This window comes from Amblyraja radiata, chromosome 3 (assembly GCF_010909765.2).
Source record: "Amblyraja radiata isolate CabotCenter1 chromosome 3, sAmbRad1.1.pri, whole genome shotgun sequence".
NCBI classification, from domain to species: domain Eukaryota; kingdom Metazoa; phylum Chordata; class Chondrichthyes; order Rajiformes; family Rajidae; genus Amblyraja; species Amblyraja radiata.
The window spans coordinates 33,731,730-33,759,689 of record NC_045958.1 but is presented as its reverse complement, the minus strand read 5'-3'; the positions used below and the strand labels follow the sequence as shown (position 1 = coordinate 33,759,689).

General features: G+C 41.7%; 1 protein-coding gene across 2 annotated transcripts in view; it reads left to right on the top strand.

Annotated features, from left to right (window-relative positions):
• The window catches only part of trpm6 (transient receptor potential cation channel subfamily M member 6), a 128,012-nt gene that overhangs the window by 2,912 nt on the left and 97,140 nt on the right, over positions 1-27,960 (top strand). For both annotated transcript variants that reach the window (XR_004411346.1, XM_033017558.1), the window contains exons 2-13: positions 815-894; positions 2,183-2,221; positions 11,352-11,532; positions 11,894-12,107; positions 13,411-13,535; positions 15,905-16,076; positions 17,145-17,319; positions 18,411-18,534; positions 21,103-21,175; positions 21,360-21,460; positions 25,172-25,306; positions 27,320-27,373. Coding sequence is in view for 1 of the 2 variants with exons in the window: in XM_033017558.1 (XP_032873449.1) it covers positions 815-894; positions 2,183-2,221; positions 11,352-11,532; positions 11,894-12,107; positions 13,411-13,535; positions 15,905-16,076; positions 17,145-17,319; positions 18,411-18,534; positions 21,103-21,175; positions 21,360-21,460; positions 25,172-25,306; positions 27,320-27,373 (1,473 nt within the window). In the remaining variant the exon portion in view is untranslated. The remainder of the gene's footprint in view (positions 1-814; positions 895-2,182; positions 2,222-11,351; positions 11,533-11,893; positions 12,108-13,410; positions 13,536-15,904; positions 16,077-17,144; positions 17,320-18,410; positions 18,535-21,102; positions 21,176-21,359; positions 21,461-25,171; positions 25,307-27,319; positions 27,374-27,960) is intronic.

The following is a 27,960-nucleotide window of genomic DNA, read 5'->3' as shown; positions in this document are numbered from 1 at the left end:
TCACCTGGAATCTATATCCTCTGGTTCTCAGCCCCTCCAGCAACAGAACTGTACCTCTTTATTTACTGTGCCTGGAACACTTCATGATTGTGAAACACTTTCATCAAATCACCTCACAACTTTGCTGTTTGAAGGAACGCAGCCCCATATCCTTTAATGAGACACAAAGAAAATGCAGATGCTGAAATCTGGAGTAAAACACAAAGTGCTGGAGTAACTCAGCAGCTCAGGCAGCATCTGTGGAGGGAACTGGAGAGGTGAGGTTTTGTTGTGATACTTCATCAGATTTACTCTGAAGAATGGTCCTGACCCGAAACACCACAGATGCTGCTGGACCTGCTGAGTTACTCCAGCATTTTGTGTTTCATATCCTTTAATCTGCTTTCAGAGATAAAGTATCTTCAGCCTGTCTCAGTTTTCGAAGTGGACATTGAGGAATTACCGGCAATAGGGATGCAGTGATTCTCAGCTCTGGTGCAGAAATTGGAGCCAGAGAGTCATACAGCACGGAAACAGGGCCAATGGGCCAACCTGTCCACGCCGACCTAGATGCCGTATCCAAGCTAATCGCATTTAGCCCATATCCCTCTAAACCTTTCCTATTCATGTATTCCTTATCAAAGTAATGTAATGTCTGTGCCACGAGACTGCCCATTGGAGCAAGATGAATCCTGGTTGCCAATTGCAGGCTCTATCACGGGTTTAAAAGTAGCATTGTGCTTTTGATGTTCATTCAATAAACCATCCAGTCTATTTGAATCCATGGACATGCTGCAAAAAATATAATTAATTAGATCTTTCTCTTCCTTTTCAGACTCAGAAGTCGTGGATTGAAGCAGTTTTCTGTAAGCGCGAATGTGGAAAAATTATAACCAGTTCAAGAGATTCTCACAGGTTAGATGCCACAGACTTCTTTATAAAGTTTAGAGGAACTAGTCCAACATTCTGAGTATCTTGTAGCACACATGAAGCAAGTACATTTATCACTATTTACTGTTAACTAGTTTAATCACCTTTTACACAACATTTTATAACTATTGGGTCGAGCAGAGTGAACATAGGTTCTACAATCTAAAAACAAGTGTGGGAATGCAGTGAAAAAGGCACATTGAGTTTGATAGAACATAGAAAAGAACAGCACAGGAATAGGCCCTTCTGTCCACCATGTATGTGCCAACCCTGGTGCCAAATTAAACTAATCCTATCAGCTGCGCATGGACATTATCCCTCTATTGCCTGTTTGTTCACGTGTCTGACTAAATGCCTCTTAAACGTAACTATCATATCTGCTTAAAAGGACACAGAGTGCTGGAGTAACTCAACAAGTCAGGCAGCATCTCTGGAGAACATGGATAGGTGACGTCTATAGTCTATTGACGTTTTGGGTCCGAATCCTTCTTCAGACCTTCCTTGTTTCAATTATATCTGCTTCTCCCACTTCCCCAGGCAGCATATGATCTATTGTAAACTCACAGACATTCTTTGTTTGCTGATAAATAAATACTTAAGTGAGCTAGAATCCACTTCTGGGACTAACATGGAATCTAAAATACCTTGACTGATGTGTTTAAATCCTGTTGCAGTAAAGGCCAACATACATTTGCTTTGCTACTTGCAAGAATTATTTGCATGTCATCCTTCAGTCATGCATAGGTTCCTCTGAACACCAACAATACACATTTAAATAGTAGTTCGCCTTTCTATCCTTTCCACATATATTCATGTGGTTCAGAGGTTAGTTCTTATTTTATTTAATCTAGCCTGTTAGTATGAAAGGCATCCTTTTGTTTGTAATATGCTTACATAAAAATAAATTGTGCAGCCAGAGTACAGGATCATTTGGAACTTAATTCAAAGAAAAGTGATTTCCAATCAGCAAATGTTGGCAGTGCATCTGCCGTTAGGTTATTGATGTTGGGAATGGTACTTTGGTGTTGGGGGAATGAGTTTAAGATGCAAGGCTCAGGATCATTGTGGAGTGTGTGTCTTGCAGCTGAGTGTGTACTATCCAATGCGGGAACACTTGGTCATAGCATTAGGTCTTTGAGTGAAATGGAAGCTTCAGCAACTTTGGAGATAGAACATGGTAGATACAGAAAGCTAGTATACGATTGGCATTGATTTTCGATAGTGTTCGGGCAGATTGTACAAGAAATTGAAATTAAAATCTTTTTTATGGCAGATGTCTTCCAGGATGCCAGATTTGCCAGAACCTGGTGCGGTAAGTACATGAGATATTTCTGCCTTTTATGACTTTTATAAGCAATGCACAAAGTCTGAATTTCAAGTAAAGATGCCATAGATTCTCAGGTCTTGTGCTGCTCTGCAGAGTGGGATGGATGTTCTGGTGCTGACCATTCTACTGGAGACCAAAGATACTAGATTATGCTGGAGACCCGGGCCATTGTAATGATAGTCAGTCTCCATGCAGGCACTTTGAGTGGATTCTAGGAGGGTGTGGGAGTAAGGAAGATGAATCTATGATCAACTGTTGGCTGTGTGGGAGACACAAAGTGGCACTGCTGACCTTAACAATTGTCCGGAAACGCAAATGTTTTCAATCCATTTACAAGCTTCAGGGCAGCAACTTTGTGTGAGAAAACAACTTCAAAACACTGCATTTAGCTCCACCTTATTCCCTGCAATAGCTTACATTGTAAGATGTCTTCCAGTTATAATGCCATAGAGTTATGTGGCACCTTTTCTATCCACATACTTGTACAAATGTCTTTCAAATATTGTAATAGTACCCGGCTCGACAGCTATCTTTGGTTGCACGTTCCATACACCCACCACCCTCTGTGTGTAAAGGTTACCCCACAAGCCCACTTTAAATCATCCCCTCTCACTGTAAATCTATGTCCTTCTCCTACTACCTCAGGGGAAAATGACTGTGACTATCCACCTTATCTGTGGCCATCATGATTTTATATATTTCTATTAGGTCACCCCTCAGAGTACACATGGATTCAGGAAAAAATCCCAGCCTGCCAGGTTTCTCTTTATAACGAAAGCTCTCCATGGGCCACTAGGGGCGCCATATGATGGCAGCCTTTGCTATATTTTTTTCTATTTTTAGTTTGTTTAAAAGTAGGTTTTGGAGGATTGTTTTAGTATTTCTATGTGGGGGAGAGGGGTTTGGTAAGGGAGAAACTGTTTCCCAGTCACTTCCTGACGAGGATGTGACTATTCTCCGAGTCGCCCCCCCCCCCCCCCCCCTCGCGGCCTGCCAACTGCATTGGCGGGGCCTTTCTTGCCGGAGACCGGACCAGAGCTTCAGCAGCGGCGCAGCGCTGGATTCATCGTGGAGCGGGCGATGCCTTACCTGGGATCGCCGTTTGAAGCTCTGGAGTGTTGGGCCTGCTGCATCAACATCGTGGAGCTGTAGTTTGCGGAGCTCCCAGCCATGGGCGGCGCTGACCAACATCGCGGAGTCCTGAGATCCCTTTGCCGAGGGCCGCCAGCTTGAATCTCCGACCAGCTCGACCTGCGGACTTTGGGAGCCGCGGTCTCTGGTAAGAAGTGGCTGATTCGGAGGTCCGAGCCGCTGAGAATGTTCTCCTGCTCCGACGTCGGAGTTCCACCATCCTGGCGAGAGGGCCTGAACATCGGGCCGCCCTTAGCGGCGACAGCGGGGGGCTCGGGAGGCCCCCGACCACGGGTGAACAACAGAGGAAGATGACTGAACTTTGGTGCCTTCCCTCTCAGTGGGAAACTTTGATTCCACTGTGTGGGGATGTTTGTGTTAAAGACTATCGTGTTCTGTGTTCTCTCGTATGGCGACCACAAATTTCACTGTACCAATTGGTGTATGTGACAATAAATGTCTCTTGTCTCTTGTCTTGTTTTGTAACTTCCTCATGAATCATTTCTGCATCCTTTCCACCTTAATGACATCCTTTCAACAGCTGAGAGACTCGAAGTGTGCACAATGTTTCAAGTGTGGTCTCACCAATATATTGTCTTAACATGATGTCCCAGGTCCTGTACTCAATGCCCTGACCAATGAAGCCATCTATCTGCTTCCCTACCCTGTCTACCTGTGTTACCACTTTCAGGCAATGATGTACATGTACCCCCTGAGCTCTCTGTTCTACGGGCCCTACCATTTACAGTGTACGGGTTTAACTTACCAACATGCAACTCCAATATTCGATCTGATGGATTGAAAGGAGGCAGGAGCCATGGAAAATCCAGTGGCGGGAGTTCCAGTTCCAGTTCCACTCGCTCCCAAATTCTTATGATATTGGTGGTCTTCTATTTGTCTGACATTCAATTTTCTCCCTAGCAGAACTATTTAAGAACTTTCTTCTAAGCAAATGGTTGGAGAATCAATAGGTTGGTGACGCTTAACAGTTGAAATGGATGAAAAGTCAATTAACCTACAAACTTGCAGGTCTTTGTAATGTAGGAGGGAGCCAGAGCTCCCGGAGAAAACCCACGCGGTCCCAGGAAGATCGTTAAAAACTCTGCACAAACAGCACCTGTGGTCAGGATCGAACCTGGGTCGCTGGCGCTGTAAGGCAGCAGGTCTAACCACTGCGCCACTGCGCTACACAAATGTACAAAAGTATTTTTAAGTTATGCAAAAGTCACGGTCACGGTGGCGCGGCGGTAGAGTTGCTGCTTTACAGCGAATGCAGCACCGGAGACACAGGTTCGATCCCGACTATGGGTGCTGGCTGCATGGAGTTTGTCCCCCGTGACCTGCGTGGGTTTTCTCCGATATCTTCGGTTCCTCCCACACTCCAAAGATGTAGGTTAATTGGCTTAGTAAATGTAAAAATTGCCCCTAGTGGGGTGTAGGGTATTGTTAATGTGCGGGGATCGCTGGTCAGCACGGACCCTGTGGGCCACTGTATCTCTAAACTAAATTAGCGTGGTTGATTAGCATGGTATTTGAATATGCTTTTGTTAGATTCCCAAAATAACATCTTATTCAGTCTTGGAAAGTGCTTTGATCGTGTCAGTGGAGGGAGACTCCTCAGGGAAAAGTAAACAGTAACAGGTATTTCCCTCCTTTGTTATGGACAGCCAATTCAATCTGCTTCAAGGCCTTCCATGAAAATCAAAGAGAGGAAATGAGGATTTTATTGGTTGTGGAAGGTCACTTGCTATCAGTGTGCTGTGCTGTGTGTCAAAGTCAACCAATCTCTGAACATGTTATTTTATGCATCCTGTTTATTGTTTTATGTGAGTTAGATCATAGTATGTTAACCTGAAGTGGAGAAAAACAATTTTGTATGTGAAGCCCAGTTTGATTTACTGCTGGCGCTCCCGGAAGAGAAGGCAGATCTTGTAATTATCTACTCAGTCTCTTTTCAGAAGCCATTGTTGAATCATCGCATATTTTTTATAATTTAATTTATTTAATGTGCTGAGTCCTTCCCCTCCTTTGTGTGGTATTTCAAAGTTGTATTCCCTCATCTGCTATCTGCAGCCAAATCAATCTGCTTAGGCTAGAGAGACGCAAAGTGTGCAGTAACTCAGTGGGTCAGACAGCAGCTCTGGAGAAAAAAGATGGGTGACGTTCCTATCCTTTTTCTCCAGAGATGCTGCATGACCAGCTGAGTTACTGCAGCACTTTGTGTCTATCTTCAGTATAAACCAGCATCTGTAGTTCCTTCCTGCACTGCTTCATGGCTTTTCAGGATTGTCCCAGCAGGTCACTTGCTATCTGTAATTTCCTTATTTTCCTTGAAAGTGACAGTCTATAGGTCAGATTTCTGCATCACCCCCCCTCCTCCCCCCCATGACATAGCAGTTGCCAGCCCGAATGAGATGCCATCTACAGGAGACAATCTATTTAAAGGACAATGTGGTTGGTGCACTTTCTTTTGTGTGGGGATGGGGGTTAAATAAGAAGATTAACACTGTCTTCATGGAGCGAGCACTTCACCATTGAGAATGACATGGTCTGGCATCTCAGCGACGCCGCCCTGATATAATGAACACCCTATGATCTTTGACTGGCTCTAACACAGAACCCACATAAGTGTCCATTGCTCCCGACCTTGTAATCTTCAAATGAGTTTAAAGAAGATATCTGCTCCAACCATAAAATATCCTGGAACTTATCCAACCTAATCCTCCTGGGTAATCTCAACACCTAAGTGGAAAGGGATCCTACCTCTGAGAAGTCTCAACTGGTAAGGAAGAAGAATGGGGTACCTTTAATATTACCAAAGGAGGCTTTTTGGCCCACCTGGTCCATATCAGTTTACAATAGACCAACCTCATGAGTTCCATCCAACCCCTCCTTGGTTCCCAGTACCATGACAGCTTATACATTCTCACATGCCCATTAAGAATTCTTTGATTTTTGATTCTATCGCAGTTTTACAAATAAAATGGCAAGCTATAGTGATTTTCATCCACCTAGCAATACAACAGACATATTCACCATATAACAACTCTGAAAAAACTGCAGGGAGCAGCACCAGCCATTATATATGGTATTTTTGACCTCACTAAAATCTTTGACTTCATCTTGAATTTACTTCCTGATGGCTTGCAAGTCTTGATCATGATCAGCAGGTCTACAACAGAGCCACTCATCGTGGATGTGGTGTCAACCAAGGTTGCATCATGGCTGTAATGCTTTCTCTTACCATAATGCTCCAACAAACTGCTCATGGGATTGGAGCTGATATTCAGAACTAATGGGAGATTATTCAACCTTTTGCAATCACACTCCAGGACCAAGGTCAGGCTAAACGCATCGGCCAAGCTGCTGTGGGCATTTGTGTTCACTGAGCAATTAACTCAGAACCATCATTAACTTGTTCACTGAAAGTACAAGAAAATGATTCCTCTACCATCTCGGCCTCACTGTGCAATGTTGCCCTCTGACACTGAAGGTTTACAACGTGGCCCATTTACAATATCTTGGCAGCTGACTCTCAACAAAGGCAAACGTTGATGATGAAATTCATTATTGCCTTCAATGCACGAACATCACTTTGACCAGTTGAGGAAAGACATATTTGAAGATTAGGATCTTCGACATAACCCAAAGCTCTTTGGCAACCGGACCGCTATGATCCCTGTCCTCCTTTATGCTTCTCAGACCTGAACTATCTATAGTAGGCATCCAAAGGCACTGGAAAAATATCACGAAAGCTGTATCAGCAAAAACCTCTGACTTCACTGGAAGGGTAAGTGAAACAATGTCAGTGTCCTTTTCCAGGTCAACATCCCCAGCATTGAGGCCTTAATTACACTCATTTGATAATATCGGCAGGCCATGATGTTTGCATGACCAACTCCAGATTCATGACACAGATATTCATTTTTAAGCTCCACCTCAGGAACAAATTACCAGATGGACAGATAAAAACATTCAAGATTGTGTTCAAAGTCTCCCTGAGGAATTGCAACATCAGTGCCAATTCTATGATTTCCAGGAACCTTGGTATCTGTGATTATATGGAATCATGACGGGTTGAAATGGAGGAGTCGTCTTTGGGATAGTGATTAGATCCATGTCTCAGGAGCACACAGTTTACTTGTGTAAATGGCTGGAGTGACCCATGTATAAACCTCCCACTCTCCCATTTCAATGGACACCATTTCCCCACTTATTCGCGATTTATGTGTTGCCCTCATGAGTTACTGACGGACCCACAAAATCTGAGCAGAAGCAAGTCATCTTTGATCCCAGGGAACTAAAAAAAAAGATTTTGATGGAATGTGGTTGCTTGCTCTGTTTAACCTGAAAGTAATTAATCTGAATAACTAGTCTCCGCAATGGTCATTTACATAAAATCAAAACCTTTTCATTGCTTTTCGGTGTAATTAGCACTAATTTATTAGCATTAATTGCTATAAATTAATAGCAGTGTTACACTTCACAATGTTAAATTGGGCTTTTCTTGAAAGCTAAGGCATATAGGGAGCCATTACTATTTGTGCTGCATTCCAGCAAAAAATGTTCCTTTCACGTTATTTTTTTCCTTTTCAATCACAACAGTACAAATCTATTTATTTTATAATGAGCCTTGTATAAACTAATTGGTGGCCTTGTTTTACAAGGGATTTTGAAGGAAAGAATGTAGCTTTAGAAACATAGAAACATAGAAAATAGGTGCAGGAGTAGGCCATTCGGCCCTTCGGGCCTGCACCACCATTCAATATGATCATGGCTGATCATCCAACTCAGTATCCTGTACCTGCCTTCTCTCCATACCCCCTGATCCCTTTAGCCACAAGGGCACATCTAACACCCTCTTAAATATAGCCAATGAACTGGCCTCAACTACATTCTGTGGCAGATAATTCCAGAGATTCACCACTCTCTGTGTGAAAAATGTTTTTCTCATCTCTGTCCTAAAAGATTTCCCCCTTATCCTTAAACTGTGACCCCTTGTTCTGGACTTCCCCAACATCGGGAACAATCTTCCTGCATCTAGCCTGTCCAACCCCTTAAGAATTTTGTACGTTTCTATAAGATCCCCCCTCAATCTTCTAAATTTTAGCGAGTACAAGCCGAAGTTTCTTGATGAAACGGGAATAAACTTTTTAATTATGAGGAAACACAATGTGCTGGAAGAACTCAGCAGTCAAGCAACATCTGTAGAGGGAATGGATCTTCTCCATATTTGCCCACATAGGAGATTAGTGGGCAAAATTAGGGCACATGGTATTGGGGGTAGAGTGCTGACATGGATAGAAAATTGGTTGGCAGACAGGAAACAATGAGTAGGGATTAACGGGTCCCTTTCAGAATGACAGGCAGCGACTAGTAGGGTACCCCACAAGGCTCTGTGCTGGGACCGCAGCTATTTACAATATGCCTCAATGATTTAGATGAAGGGAGTCAAAGTAACAGCAAATTTGCAAATGACACAAAGCTGGGTGGCAGTGTGAACTGAGAGGAGGATGCTTTGAGAATGCAGGGTGACTTGAACAGGTTGGGTGAGTGGGCAAATGCATGGCCGTTTAATGTGGATAAATGTGAGGTAATCCACTTTGGTAGGAAAAACAGGAAGGCAGATTATTATCTAAATGGTGTCAAGTTCGGAAAAGGGGAAGTACAAGGAGATCTGGGGTCCTTGTTCATCAGTCAATGAAAGTAAGCATGCAGGTACAGCAGGCAGTGAAGAAAGCAAATGGCATGTTGAAAACAAGAGGAGTTGAGTATAGGAGCAAAGAGGTCCTTCTGCAGTTGTATAGGGCCCTAGTGAGACCACACCTGGAGTATTGTATGCAGTTTTGGTCCCCTAATTTGAGGAAGGATATTCTTGTTATTGAGGGAGTGCCACGTATGCTTACAAGATTAATTCCCGGGATGGCGGGACTGTCATATGCTGAGAGAATGGAGCAGCTGGGCCTGTATACTCTGGAATTTAGAAGGATGAGAGTGGATCTTATTGAAACATATAAGATTATTAAGGGTTTCGCACACTGGAGGCAGGAAACATATTCCCGATGTTGGGGGAGTCCAGACCAGAGGCTACAGTTTAAGAATAAGGGGTAACGGAGATGAGGAAACAACTTTTCACACAGAGAGTTGTGAGTCTGTTGAATTCTCAGCCTCAGAGGGTGTTGGTGGCAAGTTCTCTGGATACTTTCAAGAGAGAGCTAGATAGGGCTCTTAAAGATAGCAGAGTCAGGGGATATGGGTAGAAGGCAGGAATGGGGTACTGATTGGGGATAATCAGCCATGATCACATTGAATGGCGGTGCTGGCTCGAAGGGCCGAATAGCCTACTCCTGCACATATTGTCTATTGTCAAACAGGTAGAACATCACTTCACATTCCTCTTGGGTAGCTTACAACCTAACTGTCTCAACCTCCATAAGGTCACCTCTTGCCCTCCCATGTTCCAGTGGGAATAAACCAAGCCTATCCAATCTTTTCTTATAACTACAAACCTCCATTTCAGCAACATCTTTGTGAGTCTCTTCTCTGTTCTATCATTTGTACATCATTACTGTAGTGTGGTGACCAAAACTGTACACAATACTCTAACTTTGCTTTGGATCTTTTTTAGATGAAGCTGAAAAATTTACTACCTCTTTTAATGTCCTCTCCCTGCACACCCATCTCCATTGCCATTTCCCACCACTCCAGCCACCCATCTCCTTACTCTCTCCCACATGTCCTCTCTCATTCCCTTGTCCCACATTTCCTTTTATCTCCTCTTTCCTCTCTCCCTATTCCCTTCCACCCATATCCCTCCCTCTCACTTCACAGCTCACTCCCCTTCTTCTTTCCCAATCTGACATCCTTTTGTCTCCTTTGCTCCTGCAGCCTTTGTCACTATCTCTACTCATCTGCTGATCACACCAGGCCAACTGTAACCACCTTCCTTCTGAACCTTCTGAATTTTGTAGTCGGCAGGGCAGTACTCTGCATATCGCCAACTTGGACAATTTTACATTTTTATCAAGCCAACGCTTGGTCTCACCGATGTAGAGCAGCTGACATCTAGAGCAGCGGATGCAATAGATGAGGTGCAGGTTTTACAACCTGGAAAGACTGCTTGGGTCCTTGGATGGAGTCAAGGGGGGAGGTAAAGCGACAAGTGTAGCATTCCTGTGGTTGCAAGGGAAAGTACCAGGGGAAGGGGGGGTTTGGGTGGGAAGGGATGAATTGATCAGGGAGTTACGGAGGGAGCGGTCTCTGCAGAAAGCCGAAAGGGGAGGAGATGGGAAGATGTGGCCAGTGGTGGGATCCCATTGGAGGTGGCGAAAATGTCGGAGGCTTATCTGTTGTATGTGACGGCTGGTTGGGTGGGTGAGGACAAAGGGGACTGTCCTTGTTACAAGTGAGGGGATGGGGAGTGAGAGCGGATCTATGGGATAAAAGAGAGACCCTGGTGAGAGCCTCATCTATAATCGAGGAGTGGAAGCCCTGTTCCCTAAAGAATGAGGACATCTCCGATGCCCTGGTATGGAGCACCTCATCCTGGGTGCAGATGTGGCATAGACTGAGGAATTGGGAGTAGGGAATAGAGTCCTTACAGGGAGCAGGGTCGGAGGAAGTGTAGTCCAGATAGCCATGGGAGTCAGTGGGTTTGTAGTAGATGTCGGAAATTTATAGTCCTTCTCCAATTCCTTAATTACAAAAAGATCCATATTGAGGATAATTTAATTCTCTCTGGGGAAATAATAAAATTCAGATGTTTATGATTTACTTCAAAATTGAGCATTGGTTGCAAATGCAGTAAATCAGCCTTGCTGAACATGATCCATTTTCAGAATGCATAGAGTTGCCAATTTGTCAACAAAAACACTATGTAAATACGTGTAGGTAATTCATAAAATCTCTTCTATAATCTGCCCTGTAGATGAACTGAAAGGCTGCAACTTTAAAATTGACTTTGATCTTTGTACTTTGAATGCAGATGTTGCTGTGGTCGACTGGTTGGGGACCACTCTGGCTTGGACAGAAAATTGCCAATCTATTTATCAGCTTGTGATGATGTGAAGGAGGAGTGGTGTGTTGAGAGTCACACAGTTGCGAGCCCAACGGATGCCTTTGGTACCATAGATTTCCAGGATGGTGCTTATTCCTATCGAGCTAAGGTTGGTTCCATTTAACAGTTCAAAAAATAAATCAACCTGCTAACATTGCTTCCTTTTAAAGGTTAAGCCAATATAACCATTATAGTTTGGGGCCAAATACTCTCTCTCCATCACTTACCAATATATCGGTTTCTTGTGATTTATTTTCTGTACAAAGTGGACAAGCAATGGAAGGCTGCCTTTGGAAAGTAATAAAAACCTTTCACTGCCATTCACTGGCTTTAAATGGTATGTTTATGTGATTGCTATTTTGTCATAACTGCTGCCATTATCATGTTGCAATAATATTAAATAATACCCAGAGGAAGTTAATAGCAAATGCCTTCAACATTATTTTGCATTCATAATAACTTCTCTTCAGTATATCAGAGTCTCATATGATACAGAACTGCATCAGTTGCTCCATCTGATGTTGAAGGAATGGCTGATGGAACTCCCAAAACTGCTGATATCTGTCCATGGAGGTAGTCAGAACTTTAAACTTCCTTCAAAAGTCAAACAACTCTTTGGCAAGGGACTTATCAAAGCAGCAGAGACCACGGGAGCCTGGATAGTTACCGAGGGCATCAACACAGGTAGGTTTGGTTGTATTTATCACACTTAAAGAGCAGATTTTTGAACGGCCGGGGCCCATAAACTGATTAATAGATGTGGATTAGATTTCATAACCTAAAGACCTTTTGGGAAGGGTATAGAAGATGGTAGGTGGTAGATGGAATCAGATAAGGGAGGGACACTGGGTGGATAAAACCAGGTGGGGGAACAGAAAGGAAAGGTGAAGCAAGGAAGAAGAAACTCGTGTAGATAGTATGTGGGTGATGGGCAGAAGGAACCAGGTGGGGGATGGTGATGATTCTTGGTAACAAGCTGGGCGGGGACGGAAATGGTGAACAAAGGGAGAGATATGCTGGGTGGACTGGTGAGAGGAGAATAGGGGGTGTGGATTATTTGAAGCTGGATAACTCAACATTCATTCCCAAAAGGAATATGAGATGCTGTTCTAATTAGCATTTGGCCCCACATGGCAGTGAAGAAGGCCGAGGACAAATAGTTCAGTGTGGGTGTGGGTTTGAAAACTGGAGTTTAGCACCAATTTGAGGAGATGATAATTAAGGCCAATTCCATGTGTGATCTTGCCATGTACTCGGATAACCTGGTGTCAAAGGTTTAGAAAATTATAACGTAAAGGATCTTTCAGAATCTCCTGGCTGTTGAAACAGGTGGATGATCAGCCATGATCACATTGAATGGTGGTGCTGGCTCAAAGGGCCAAATGGCCTACTCCTGCACCTATTGCCTCTGTATCTATGTGTCATTGTGTAGCATGAAGGGAACCATGGGGAAATCACTGTAAACCTTATCTGTTTTTTCTCAGAATGAATGGCTAAATCTTCTAAATATACTCCTGTCTTTATTCCATTGATTCCTTGGAAATTCTATGGTTGTAGCATCTTGGAATTGCACAAATTCACATTGTTTAGCCCCTCCCAATCCCTTTAATCCTCTCTGGCTGTATTCCTCCAATTCTGGTCTCTTGTTCCTCAATGACTTTAATAATTCACTCCTGTTGCCAATGTCTTCAATTACCGTGGCCCTGAGCTTGGAATTGCCTTCCTAGACCACTTTACCTCACCTCCTTCCATTACTTTGCTCCTCAAAACTTGGCTCCTTGACTAAACATCTAGTTATTTCTTCCAATCTTTCTTTGTGAAACAATGTCAAATTTAGTTTGAAATCATTTTTGCAGAGTGCTTCAGGAATGATACATGAAAGGTGATAGTTTTGTTGCTGTTGCCTGACCAAATATTGTATTTAAATTAAACAAGACCTATGTTTTTTTACGCTACCTGACGTCAGCATGTTCTGGTTTTAATTTAGGGACTTCCAAACATGTTGGTGATGCCGTACGAGATCATACTTCTCCATATTTACGGAAGATCTGTATATTAGGAATTACTCCTTGGGGAGTCATTGAAAACCACAGAGATTTGATAGGAAAAGATGTAAGTAAACTGTGTCTGATCAATAGAGCCTTTCTACGTGATAATCAAATGTGACAATAATTCTACTTAACCATGATTACTGCAATTTAAACAACCATAATGAATGCAATTGGAGGAGCAGCACCTCATATTTTGCTTGGGCAGTTTGCACCCCAGCGGTATGAACATTAACTTCTCTAATTTCTGGTAGTCCCTACTTTCTCCTCCCCTTCTCAGCTCTCCCTCAGCCCACTGGCTCCACCTCTTCCTTTCTTCTTCCTGCCCCCCCCCCCTCCCCCCCCCCCTCACATCAGTCTGAAGAAGGGTTTCGACCCGAAACATTGCCTATTTCCTTCGTTCCATAGATGTTGCCTCACTCGCTGAGTTTCTCCAGCATTTTTGACTACCTCAATGCAATTTAATATCTTTGTAATAACAATTGCCACATATGTTGCCCTCAAGTAAAAGGAACAATGTACTGTAGCATGTAGAAACAAAGACTGCAGATGCTGGTTTATACCAAAGATAGACACAAAGTGCAGGAGTAACTTAGCGGGTCAGGTAGCATCTCTGGAAAAAAAGGATGGGTGACTTTTGACTCTGAGACTGAAGAAGGGTTGCAATCTGAAACGTTACCCATCCTTTTTCTCCAGAGATGCTGCCTGACCCACTGAGTTACTCCAGCACTTTATGTCCATCCACTGCAATATGTAGTTTATCAACCAATGCATTAAATTTAATTGCAAATCACATATTGTAATGAGAGTCAAATGCAGACTGTCTGCTTTGCGTGCTATGGATAATAAAGGTTTAAATTGTGCATATAATTGCAAACATTTGGAAAATATATTTTTCATGCGTCTCCTGATACTTATTGAGAAGCCTCTGCATAGAATGAAGCCAGCTGGTAAGCTGTGCCTAGGGTGATTCTCGAAAGAGCTTAAATGCCTGTTTCAATCATTTTTTAAATTATTCATGAAATTAGATTCTGCTGCTTTCTCAGAGTATTCCAGTTCCTGACCAAACTTTGAGATGACATTTCTCACATCTTCCTGTCGACATTTTCTGCAATGGCTTTGAATCAACTTTTTTTCAGTTACCAGAGGGAAGATTTTTCCGCTAGTCAAATCTCTACTACTGAGAAGATCAAGAGCAGAATTTCTTCTTCAATTCACACATCAATGGGCTATACCACTGTAACTTCATCAACTCTGGGTCCAATTCCTGGAACTCCTCACCCAACAACACAATGGGAATACCTTCAAGTAGTTTAAGCTGGCAGCTCATTATCACTTTCTCAGCTGGGAAGAAAGATTGACTCTGCTGGCAATGCCCACATCTCGTAAATGAATAATAGAAAATCATAAATCTTGATCATATCACTGCTTAATCTTCCCTTTCTCAAAAGGAACTGTTCTTATTTGCTTACTCCTCAAAGTAGAAAACTTGTCTAATAACTGGTAAAAATTCCATTCTGATAATATTGTGGCAATTTTTCCCAAAGCGGAATATATTTAAGAAAGATAACGGTGCAGATTGATGAAACCATCTGAAAATTATTGATCAAAAATAAATTTAAGTAATTGGTCCACCACCTTCACCTACAAATTGTCCTGAAGTTAGAGCTAAGAAAGTACACCAACTCTTCTACTTCCTCAGAAAACTTGAGGTTCGGTATGTCTGAAGTTTGGCATGACTCCAACAAATCTTACTAACTTTTGTAATGTACCAAAGAAAGCATCCTGTCTGAAGAAGGGTCTCGACCCGAAACGTCACCTATTCCTTCACTCCATAGATGCTGCCTCACCCGCTGAGTTTCTCCAGCATTTTTGTCTACTATTAGGGTGCATAATGGCTTATAAAATTTGCATAATTAACTGATTTGCCAAATTTGCATGCGATTTTGTTTCCCACTGGTTGGCCATACTCAGGCAAATTGTATTAAACATTTAACGTGGTAGAAAATACAAACGTCTTTTGCAGTTCATGAGTGTGGTGATTTGTATTTGTGTATCCAATTAAACAATATAGGTTAATCTATTTTGGCTTCAGACTATGCAAAGATAATCTTTTAAACCTTAAAATCAATTCAAACAAATTTATTAATGTGTTTACAAAGTAAATTATTTTAGATTTAAAGTGATAATTTTGTGAACACACTGGTGCACAACTTGATTAATTTTGATAATTTTACCAATTTTACCAGGATGCCAATGAATGAATATATTATCAGCTATCCCTATATTTTTAGATTGAAATATCTTTCATTTAGAAAGTATCAATATGTCATAATAAAAATCTCCTTAGTGCAGGCACTTGGATAATTTATATGTAGCAAAATAGAGGTCTGCGATGTCTTTAAACAAGTTTTCTATAATTTATTTCTTAAGGTGGTATGTCCCTATCAAATGCTTGGCAATCCTTTGAGCAAGTTGACCAGTTTAAATAGCAAGCATTCACATTTCATCCTGGTAGATGATGGGACCATTGGGAAGTATGGCAATGAAGTGAAGCTTCGGAGAAAGCTGGAACAATACATTGCACAGCAGAAAATCCATTCTCGTAAGTACAGGTGGACAATTATTGTGTTTGTAACTTGCTCCTCTTCCAATTTATGTGGATTACATTTGTAGAGATGCTCAACATTCTGAGCCCCAAGGAGCTCCTTGCTCCTTGGATGCAAAAACTAAAAATATATTTTCTTGCAACATCCATGTTCTATATCTGTGACAACAGGATTTTGCAGATTTTTCTGTGAAAGTGGGAGCAGATAGTCATAGAGTTTTACAGCATGGAAACAGGCCCACACCAACCAACGTGTCCCATCTACACTAGTCCAACCTGCCTGCATTTCGCACATATCCCTCTACACCTATCCTACTCACGTACATATCTAAATGTTTCTTAAAAGTTGCAATGGTACTTTGACAGCTCGTTCCATACATCCACCAGACTTTGTGTGAAAAAATTACCTCTCAGGTTTCTATTAAATCTTTCCCTCCCTCACTTTAGACTCTGTGCATCTAACCAATGTATTACTCTCATGATTTTGTACACCTCCATAACATCATCCCTTATCCTCCTGTTCTTGAGTCCTAGCCCACTCAACCACTCCCACAGCTTAGGCCCTCGAGACCTGGCAACATCCTCGTAAATCTTCGCTGTACCATTTCCAGCTGAAAATGAGATAGAAATTGTGGGTGTTCAATGTTCCTAGTTCCTACCTCATTTTCTTGTGGCAATGGACAATGCACCACAAAACATGACAACATGAATAAATCTCCTGGATCACATTAGGCTACAATGTTCATTAAATACCCTTTTGCAGGGTTGCTCAATGACTTGAGCTGCCACTTCAATCATTAAAGTCCCAAGGTTTGCCACAAGATGGTTTGGCAAATGTTTGATGTTAATGAAGAGAGAGCTAGATAGGGCTCTTGAAGATAGCGGAGTCAGGGGATATGGGGAGAAGGCAGGAACGAGGTACTGATTGTGGATGATCAGCCATGATCACTGAATGGCGGTGCTGTCTTGAAGGGCCGAATGGCCTACTCCTGCACCTATTGTCTATGGTCTATTGTCTCTTGTCTATTACCAACCCCCATTTGATCCTTTTGATTTTCATTTTAGGAATGGGCCAAGGAGTGCCTGTGGTGGGGCTGGTGATTGAAGGGGATCCAAATGTCATCCTGATGGTGTGGGAATACGTAAGGGAAGCTCCTCCTGTGCCTGTTGTTGTGTGTGAAGGAACAGGCAGGGCAGCGGATCTCCTGGCGTTTACCCATAAACACACTGCGGATGGTGGGTACGTTCCTTGCTCACCTATTCTTACGTTTAGTGAATTGTTGGACGCAAGGAATGCCGTCTGGTTCACTAGTATTTTCCATGGAAGTGAACAAAAGGGTTTACTATGTGAATTACTCCAGTCCTACCAATGTGGTTGAGCCTTTGCTGCCTCCCCAATTCAATGGAAGTTTAGAATTGAACAATAAATGCCAGCCTTGGCAGTGACACCTGGAGAAACTACATTTTAAGAAAAATGACTGTAGCAATATTTCTGTCATAAAGGAGCTAATGTCAGATTGAGAGGACTCGAATAGGTCAGACACAGAATAGATAGACACGAAAAGCTGGAGTAACTCAGCGGGTGGGATAAGGTGATGTAACAGTGCCTCTTAATTGCTTCGCCACAGCTGTCTGCAGTGATAAAGTATGTTATAGAGATGTATTTTAATGTAAATTGCACAAGTGCTCATCATGCACATGTCATGACTAAATAGTTGATGTTGTGTGCAGGGTGTGAGATGTTGTTGTGAGCTTCCAATAAGATGAAGTATATAAATATTTGGTGACAGTCAAGATTGATTGAGACAGCCAGTGATTAATGGAGATGTGAAAAAATGAACAATGTTTGAGACCGCAGGCATTACTAACGGGATTTAAGGATGTATTCATTGGTTTTCACCACTCTTGGGATTTTTTTCCAAAACTGCATCTAGGTCATTGAGGCTTAATAGCTGGAGAAGATGGGATGGGCAACTGTTGATTCCTTCTCCCACACAGTCTGGCAATTTACCTGGAGGCCTGCCTGGCTTACTGTGGAAAAGATCATTCCTTCTCCTCTCTGCCTCTCCTCTCTGATGAAGTAGTTCCAATGCAAAGTAAACTGTTAAATGTGATAGATTCCAGGGCCATGTATGATTGTGCATGTCTAGTGACACATTTGGAGGCCAACTGGTAGCATAACCTCCAAAGTTCCATTTATTGAAGAACACTTCTCATTATTTGCATAACGGAAGCATGTGCTAACAATCAGCTTGACATGTCTCAAGACTAGCATTTATTAATATAGCACAGATCTACTGTCACTTAAACACAACCTTTTGTTTATGGCAGGAAATTATATCCTGGTTTAGAAGTTGAACTGATATTGATGATCCAGAAGGCCTTTAATTTTGGACAGAAGCAATCAGATCATTTATTTAAAATTCTGATTGAATGCATGGAGCACAGAGAATCGGTGAGTATGTTCAAGTCAGCTGCACAAAGTGGGAACTAAGGTTTTCCAAAGTCACTATGAAGATGTTAGTGCAAGTGCTTCAGTACAATGGAGTTCAGCACAGTTTGAAGGATTCTGTTAAAATGAGACTTCAGTTTATACTTTTGTGGGTGAGGTTGTAATAATTAATAGGTTAATGTCAGAAAAGGGAATATCTGTTTTTTCATTTAAATTATTATTTTTTAAAATAATTTAGGAAAGAAGGATTTTATGGTGCCATGGATTCTAGTCTTTGTGAATAGGAAATAACTAATTGCATATCTTCAAGTTCATCCATGTTCAGTTGTATGAATAGATTTGAACGTGACCACAGTGTAGTATCTGATGTGTATAGGAGATTTATGTAGGAGCAAGGTTGACAAAAGTATATCAAGGGCTGGCACAGTGGCACAGCGGTAGAGTCTTATAGCGCTAGAGGCCTGGGTTTCATCCTGACTACGGCTGCTGTCTGTACGTGTTTGTACGTTCTCCCTGTGATTGCGTGGGTTTTCACTGGGTGCTCCAGTTTCCTCACACACTGTGTAGGTTAATTGGCTTCTGTAAATTGTAAATTATCCCTAGTGTGTAGGATAGTGTTAGTGTACAGGGTGATTGCTGGTCGGCACGGACTCGGTGGGCCGAAGGGGCTATTTGCACGCTGTATCTCTGAAGTCTAAAGTCTTAACTAGAAGAAACATTGACCTTACCTGCATCCAGATACGGTGCCCTGCTTGTATTTTTGGAAGGCGAGTCAATATCTGTTGCTGCTGACAAGTGATCCTTCTCTCCTCTAAGTGTGCGCCCTCTGATTTGTTCCATCTCCATTGTATTAATAGTAACTAAAATATTAAATGGAATAAAATATAACTGTCTGAGGCAGTGCCAAAGCAAAGATTAAATATGTAGAAATAAACTATTTGTAGTTCAGTGTTAAATGCAAAGATGGGATTGTTGCACTAAATTACTAAGATAATTAAACATTGTTTACAATTGAAGAGGTGGCACAGTGGCGCAGCAGTAGAGTTGCTGCCTTACAGTGCCGGAGACCCGGGTTCGATCCCGACTACGGGTACTGTCTGTACGGAGTTTGTACGTTCTCCCCGTGACCTGCGTGGATTTTCTCGGTTTCCTCCCACACTCCAAAGACATACAGGTTTCTGGGTTAATTGGCTTGGTATAAGTGTAACATTGTCCCTAGTGTAGCATGGACTCGGTGGGCTGAAAGGCCTGTTTCCGCGCTGTATCTCTAAGCTAAGCTAAGGTATTAAAATTGGGCATAAAATTAAATCATCACATTTGAATTGTGAGGCATCATGCACTGGTGTGGGAAATTATAACATCTTTAGTGTCATTCATGGTAAGAGGAGATACAGCACCACATCCCAGTGACAATGAACTGGGTTCAGAAACAACAGAAAATACCTGTGCTTAGAGCATTATGTTATGAAGCAGATGACCAAAACGTGAGTTGTATTGATTTCAGTGTCGAAGGTTAGGAGGTGATTTATTTCACACAGGGAAAAAAATAGTTTCAGCAGTGTGAGGTTTGACTGTGAATTTAGAGATTGTTCTTTTAAGCCTTAAATCTGGAAAGAATATTTCACACAAAGGGCAAAGTGAAGGAGGAATTTGAATCTGGAGCCTGGATCGCCTCGGCGCAGAGGGAGAACAAAGAGGGAAGAGACAGAGACTTTAAGATTTTGCCTTCCACCACAGTGAGGAGGTGTTTGGTGAACTCACTGTGGTGGATGTTAAATTTGTGTTGATTGTGTGTTTTTGTCATTTTTCTATTATATGTATGACTGCAGGGAAACAAAATTTCGTTCAGACCGAAAGGTCTGAATGACAATAAACGAATCCAATCTAATCTAATCTAGAATTCTCTCCCCTTAAGGGATGTGTAGACCAAAGATCTGCTCTAAGATCTTTGGTGTAGACTGCGTTATTTCAAATTACTAGTCTTGTGACAGATTTTTTTACTGATAATGGTATCAAAGGATGACATTTAAAGGAGGGTAAAAAGTTCTGAGCATAGATTAGCCAAGGTGTAGCAGAAGATCAGACCGGGTTGAAGGTTCAGATCGATCTGCTTTAACTCCTATGGGCAAGGCAAATTGTTAAATACTGTTTAGCTTCTGATGGTGACTGATTACTTTAGATTGATTGTCCTATAACTAATGTTCATTATCAAGGCTCAGGGAAGAAGAGTGACAACCTGGACTCTGAAAGTAACATCAAACCTAATGTCATGGAATTGTGCAGTGCAGAGCTGGTCCCATTTGCTTCCATTTAGCCTCTATCCCTAAAACCTTTCCTATCCATGCACCTGTCCAATTTTCTTCTATACGTGGTGATTTTACTTGCCTTTGGCAGCTCATTCCATAAAGCTAGAATGGAAGAACAACAGTAATAAATCAGGAGGATGAATTGGAGATGAAATGGGCAGGAATAAAATAGTTTCATAAGGGAAAGTAAATGATAAGATTCAGATAAATAAAGTTTATTATGTTTTTGAAAAGATAACAGCTCCACCTTCTCTTGTGAACACAGATTACAATCTTTGATGCAGATTCAGAGGAACAGCAGGACATTGACCTGGCAATCTTAACTGCTCTCCTCAAAGGTATTAATGTTTAATTTCTTCTTTGAAGTGCATTGTCCCTAAATTCATAATAGACAATAGGTCCAGGAGTAGGCCATTTGGCCCTTTGAGCCAGCACCGCCATTCACTGTGATCATGACTGATCATTAAGTAATGTAAAATCCTAAAGTATCCTAAAGTAAAATCTATTTTTTTTTTTTTGAAGGTACAAATACTTCTGCATCAGACCAGCTAAGTTTGGCACTGGCATGGGACAGAGTGGACATTGCCAAGAGAAACATTTTGGTTTATGGGCAACACTGGAAGGTATTCAACATAATTTTTAGAAACAAAGAACTGCAGATGCTGGTTTATACCAAAGATAGATACAAAGAACTGGAGTAACTCAGCATCTCCAGAGAACAAGGATGGGTGATGTTTTGGGGCGGGATCCTTCTTCAGACTGAAAGTAGGGGGAAAATAATGATTTCTATAAATTATATACATCATTTTTGCCCGACTTGTTGAGTATCTCCAACAATTTTTATTACAGATTTCCAAGATCAGCAATTTTTGCTTTGGGATTATTGAAGGGCATTCAATATTTTAATATCTTCAGTATTAATATTCGAAGGACAGCTGGTTTTGAAAATCTATATTTCCCCAAACATCTGCAACCTGCAATTTGGTCACTTGCCATAACTCTGTGTGCTACTGACAGAAGTTGCACAGGAAAGGCAGAGAACTGTTTAGATAAATACTTGAGGGAGAAGGTGCAGAGCCTTTGAGTTGAGGTAGGGAAGTAGAACTAATTGGGATATTGCTCTGAACATTGGCAGATTCACATGGCCTGAGTGATTCTCCTTTTGCTCTATTTTTCTGTGACTCTCAAGATCCTTAAACTATAAAGAAATTAGGTAGCATCTCCCTTCAATGCAATAAACCAGTGTGGTTTACTGCTGTGTGTGTAGGAGGTGCCATCTACGCGGTGAGTTTGTGTTGCCTCCCAGGTTGCCACCTTTCAGGTGGACATTGAATGTCATAGCAGTTTGTAAAGAAGAACATGGTGTTGTCCTGGCAACCTGCTTCCTGTGACTAACATTCTCAATAGTAGATTGACTAGTCACTCATGCATTATGAAGTCTTGCTCTGTGCAAAATGTAATTGCAGTTTCTTTTATTAAGGACTGTAGTAGCAATTCTTCAGTAATTCAATGTATATAAAGTATATAAAGACATTTGGGATATCATGAGAGATGTGAAGTAAATCTTCTAAGTAGTTGATAACAGAGGGCATAAGCAAAATTCCTCTGAGATATTTTCACAAATGCCAAGTTGTCAGTGAATTCTGTGATCTGTAAATTGTTTTTAAAAAAAAGAGAAATCTCCAAGCACACAATTGCTCGAACATTCCCATTCAAAGTAGCACACCTGCAGAATCTAAACTAATCATTTTCAGTAAAAAGCATTCAGTTGTAAGAAAATGTCTTGACTCTGAAGTCTCCTGAGAACAACCTGTACTATGTTAATTGAACAACTCTAGTCTTTGAGGAAACCTGTTGCATCCAGACATTATCGTACAATGGATCAGTAGTTTCTCCCTCATTGTCTCAGAGGTTATATTTAAACAATGAGCACCTTCGGAGAGACATCTGCTCTGTTAGCACACACTGCAGATACAACCTGTTTTTATAAATTATATTCATTTATCAAGAAAGTGAAAATCAGTTTTTATAACTTGTTAATTTTAGTTATGATGTGATCAACCCCTCAAAGGGATTTTTGTAATACGATTTAGAACTTTCAGCCAAGATCTGTAAATTGTTTCTTCTCCTCCCTTTCCCCTGGAGAAACCCTTGCTTTCCAAACTGACTAAAGTTACTTTCATGACAATTTGCACTGAGGAGATCGAGGATTTACAAAGTTATAGGGATCTCTGAAGCGTTGTGACTGGATTTCTAACTTCTCACCTTCATCATTATCTCCTACTCGACTGAAAGAGCTAATTGTGGCTTATTATGTTTCCACAACAGCCTTTGTTTTTCATGTAACATTTCATTTTTCACTTATGTTTACTTGTGGTGAGAAAATACACGAGTGAGATTTTGTAGATCTCTTCTACGTCTTTGGAATTTCCACCTGCATGGTGTATCCTTTTGTTTAGGAAGGAACAGCAGATGCTGGTTTAAACCGAAGATAGATACAAAATGCTGGAGTAACTCAGCGAGTCAGGCAGCATCTCTGGAGAGAAGGAATAGGTGATGTTTCAGATTCGGACCCTTCTTCAGACTGAGAGTCAGGGGAAAGGGAAAAGAGAGATATAGATGATGATATGGAGACATATAAAACAAATGAATGAAAGATATGCAAAAAATAACAATGATCAAGGAAAGGTGGAGCCCACAATGGTCCATTGTTGACTGTGGGCTAGGTGATAACGAGTTATACAGACAGTGAAACTCAAAAGGACGACAAAGAAACTAGTACTATGACTAGGATGCGTAGGGACTGAGAGAGAAGCGATGTAAGAGTTAATTGAAGTTAGAGAAATCAATATACCGCTGGCTTGTAAGCTGCCCAAGCGAAATATGAGGCATTGTTCCTCTAATTTGTGTTTGGCCTCACTCTGACAATGGAGGAGGCCCAGGACCAGAAAGGTCAGTATGGGAATGGGAAGGGGAGTTAAAATGTTTGGCAACCGGGTCTTCCCTTTTATGGAAATGATGACTGGAGAAAGGTCACCTCCAAATGATGTGTATTCCATTGAAATAAGAATAGATGCAGTGAAAGGAATGAGCCAGATTAGCAGCATCTGTGGGAAGATAAACCCACAGATGGTTGTCAATGGATATTTAGCTGGAGATTGACAGATTCTTGATTAGTACTGGTGTCAGGGGTTATGGGGAGAAGGAAGGAGAATGGGATTGAGAGGGAAATATAGATCAGTCATGATTGAATTGTGGAGTAGACTTGATGGGCCGAATGGCTTAATTCTGCTCCTTTAACTTATGAACATGAAACCAGTTAACATAGCAGGTTGAAGATCCTGATCGCAACTGAGAAAGAGAGAAAACAAATTAGTCTAAGTAACAGAGAAGGAGGGGAGGGCAATGGGTGTAATTAAAGGTAAGTGTGACATGCTGGACAGCCATTAAGTGGACAAATAATTTTATTTTCTCAGTGAAATCTGTTGCTTACATTGTGTAGTGGTGATGTTGTATCTCCTGGCCTACTGGAATGTGCTGTAGAGTATATGATTTGCAACATGATCTTCTGACTCTTTTACTCAATGCGCCGACTGTTGAAAGCAAGCTTTCCCCTTCCCAGTTCTCCCACTAGTCTTATGCCCCTTTCCCACTTAGGAAATCTGAACGGAAACCTCTGGGGACTTTGCGCCCCACCCAAGGTTTCCGTGCAGTTCCCAGAGGTTTTTGTCAGTCTCCCTACCTGCTTCCACTACCTGCAACCTCCGGCAACCACCTGCAACCTCCGGGAACCGCACTGAAACCTTAGGTGGGGCGCAAAGTCTCCAGAGGATTCCGTTCAGGTTTCCTAAGTGGGACAGGGGCATTACTGTCTCCGCCTACATTCTATCTTTGTCCTGTCCCGCCCCGTCCCCTGACATCAGTCTGAAGGAGGGTCTCGACCCGAAACATTGCCCATTCTTTCTCTCCAGAGATGCTGCCTCACCCTCTGAGTTACTCCAGCATTTTGCATTAAACCTACCATATACTTTCTTTATTACTCTATCTGAATGAGATTAGGTTCAGGGATTCATTAATATATTGGTTATTTAAACTGTAAGTGGGCTTGATGCAGGCGTTTTACACTTTTCCTGCCAACCTGAATCCCAAGTTTATAAAGCGTATCGTTCTTGCATATTATTATGTCCTTACTGGATTCGTATGAAAGCTCAGACTTACACCAATAAAGCAATTTATAGATTTAATTGTAACTCGTAAAGGTGTAATTGTTGGGTTTGGAGTTATATTGAGATATTTAACCCCTGATAATGTTATTTTGCATTGATTGTGTGTAGGTGGGTTCATTGGAACAGGCCATGCTTGATGCTTTATTAATGGACCGGGTGGACTTTGTGAAACTACTGATTGAGAATGGAGTGAGCATGCATCGCTTTCTCACCATCTTCAGGCTCGAGGAACTCTACAACATGGTCTGCAAACCTCTTATAAATTCTTTAAATGCATACGGCTTTCTTTCACATATTCAGACTTTTTTAGAGGGTAGCCACACTAGCAAGCCGAGTGGAAATTAACGGCTGTTGTACGTGTCTATCTTGAAATAATTACTTAAAAAGGAAATTGTGTTTGAAAATGTTTTCAAGGGTTCTTTGAAGATGTACTAAATAGGATGGGTAAAGTGAAATTGGTAGAAGTTGTGTATTTGGAATTCCAGAAGGCATTCAGTACTCACCAGATAAGAAAGCATAAGGTTAGCAGCAATATATTGACATGGGGAAAGAATAGATTAACTGACAGGAAACCGTCAGGATTGCAGATGCAGCCCAGACCATCACACAAACCAACCTCTCTTCCATTTACTCCATTTATGCCTCATGCTCCCTCAGCAAGGCCACCAGCATAATCAACGATGAGTCTCACCCTGGCCACTCCCTCTCCTTCCCTGTCCCATCAGGCATGAGGAACAGAATGTACACCTCCAGAATCAGGGACAGTTTCTTTTCAGCTGTTATCAGGCAACTGAACCATCCTGTCAACAACTAGAGAGCGGTCCTCAGCTACCATCTACCTCATTGGAGAACCTCGGACTATCTTTAATCTGACTTTACTGGACTTTAACTTGCACTAAATGTTATCATATATCTGTATACTGTAGATGGTTCGATTGTAATCATGCACAGTCTTTCCGCTGACTGGGGAGCACACAATAATGCTTTTTATTGTACCTCGGTCCACGTGACAACAAACTAAACTAAATTAAATTAAACATTAATGGGTGATTTTTGGATTGGTAATCAGTTAGCAGTGGAGTATCACAGGGGTTAGTGCTTGGACCTCAATTTTTCATCATTTGTATTGAAGACTTGGATGATGGAACCAACCATATGGCAGCAACATTTGCTGATGATACAAAAGGTGTGAAAAGGGCAATACGCACCTGCAAAGGGTGTTAATAGATTGGAAGTGGGCTAGATGGAGGACAATGTGGGAAAATGTGAAGCTATCCACTTGGGAAGGAAGGACAAAAAAGCAGATTAATACTTAAATAATCAGTTATATGTTTACATTTTTACATATTTTTTGTTAAATATACTTTTCTAATGTTCAACTATTTAAATCTATTTGCTTGGTATGGTAATTTATGCAATGTAGTCACCAGACTGGGTACAATCACCATTACTTCTGATCTCCATGAACATCAGCAATTTGTTGCGTGGTATATTTATTTTAATGACCAAAAAAATGGCAGATTGAAATACTTGAGTGCTTTACTTGGGCGGTCACGGCGGCGCAGCGGTAGAGTTGCTGCTTTAGAGTACTTGCAGCGCCGGAGACCCGGTTCAATCCCGACTACGGGTGCTGTCTGTACGGAGTTTGTACGTTCTCCCCATGACCACATGGGTTTTCGCCGATATCTTCGGTTTCCTCCCACACTCCAAAGACGTACAGGTTTGTAGGTAAATTGGCTTGGTAAATGTAAAAATTGTCCCTAGTGTGTGTAGGATAGTGTTAATGTGCGGAGATCGCTGGTCGGCGTAGACCCGGTGGGCCGAAAGGGCCTGTTTCCGTGCTGTTTCTCTAAACTAAACAAAACTAAACAACATTGTGCAAAGATTGCATGTGAAGTGAGTGCAAACTTCAATCGTTAAAAAATCTCTGGAGAAAAGGAATAGGTGATGTTTCAGGTCAAGACCTTTCTTCAGACTGCGGAAGGGTCTGTCTGAAGAATAGACTGAAGAACTGACTGAAGAAAATTGAGGGTAGACACAAAATGCTGGAGTAACTCAGCAGGTCAGGCAGCATCGGGCAAGTGATGGGTAATTTGTTGTAATCCTATCTTGAGCCCGTGAGCAAGGAATCTTTGTTTGGTCATTGATTCATTCCATTAATTACTGATCTGTACTGAGATGAAAGTTAATATGTGAAATTAATTTGTATTTGCATTCTAATGGAAAATATACTAATATTATTAATTTATTCCACAGAAACAAGGGCCAACTAATCTTTTGTTGCATCACTTGGTTCGAGACATGAAGCAGGTAAAGTTGTGTTAAAGAGAATGAGTTAAGTAGAAATTTGTGCTCAGTGACTCGTGCTGAACATGAATGAATGTTGGATGAATGAATAAATAAATTTATTGGCCAAGTATGTACAAACATCATGACATACAGTAAACAAAACTTCAAACATGAAAACATTAAGAATAAAACATTATAGTTTAAACATGTGAATTAAATAAAATTTTCACAGAGCAAAAGGGGGCTACATATTTTTGGTTACTGAGTAGAGCTCATGGAAAAAAATGTTTTTATGTCTGGCTGTGGCGTCCAGAGTCGCCTTCCAGAGGGAAGTGTTTCAAAGAGTTTGTGGCCAGGGTGAGAGGGGTCAGAGATGATCTTGCCCACTCGCTTCCTGGCCCTTGCAGTGTACAGTTCATCAATGGGGGAAATGGTTGCAGCCAACAATCTTCTCAGCTGATCGAACGATTCGCTGTAGCTTCCGGCTGTCGTGCTTGGTGGCTGAGCTCGACATCAAGACTCTACAATGGCCGTATAGAACATGTGACATAAACACGTCTGACCGTCCTGCAACTCCACTTCCAAAATCCACCTCTGCTCAGCACCTG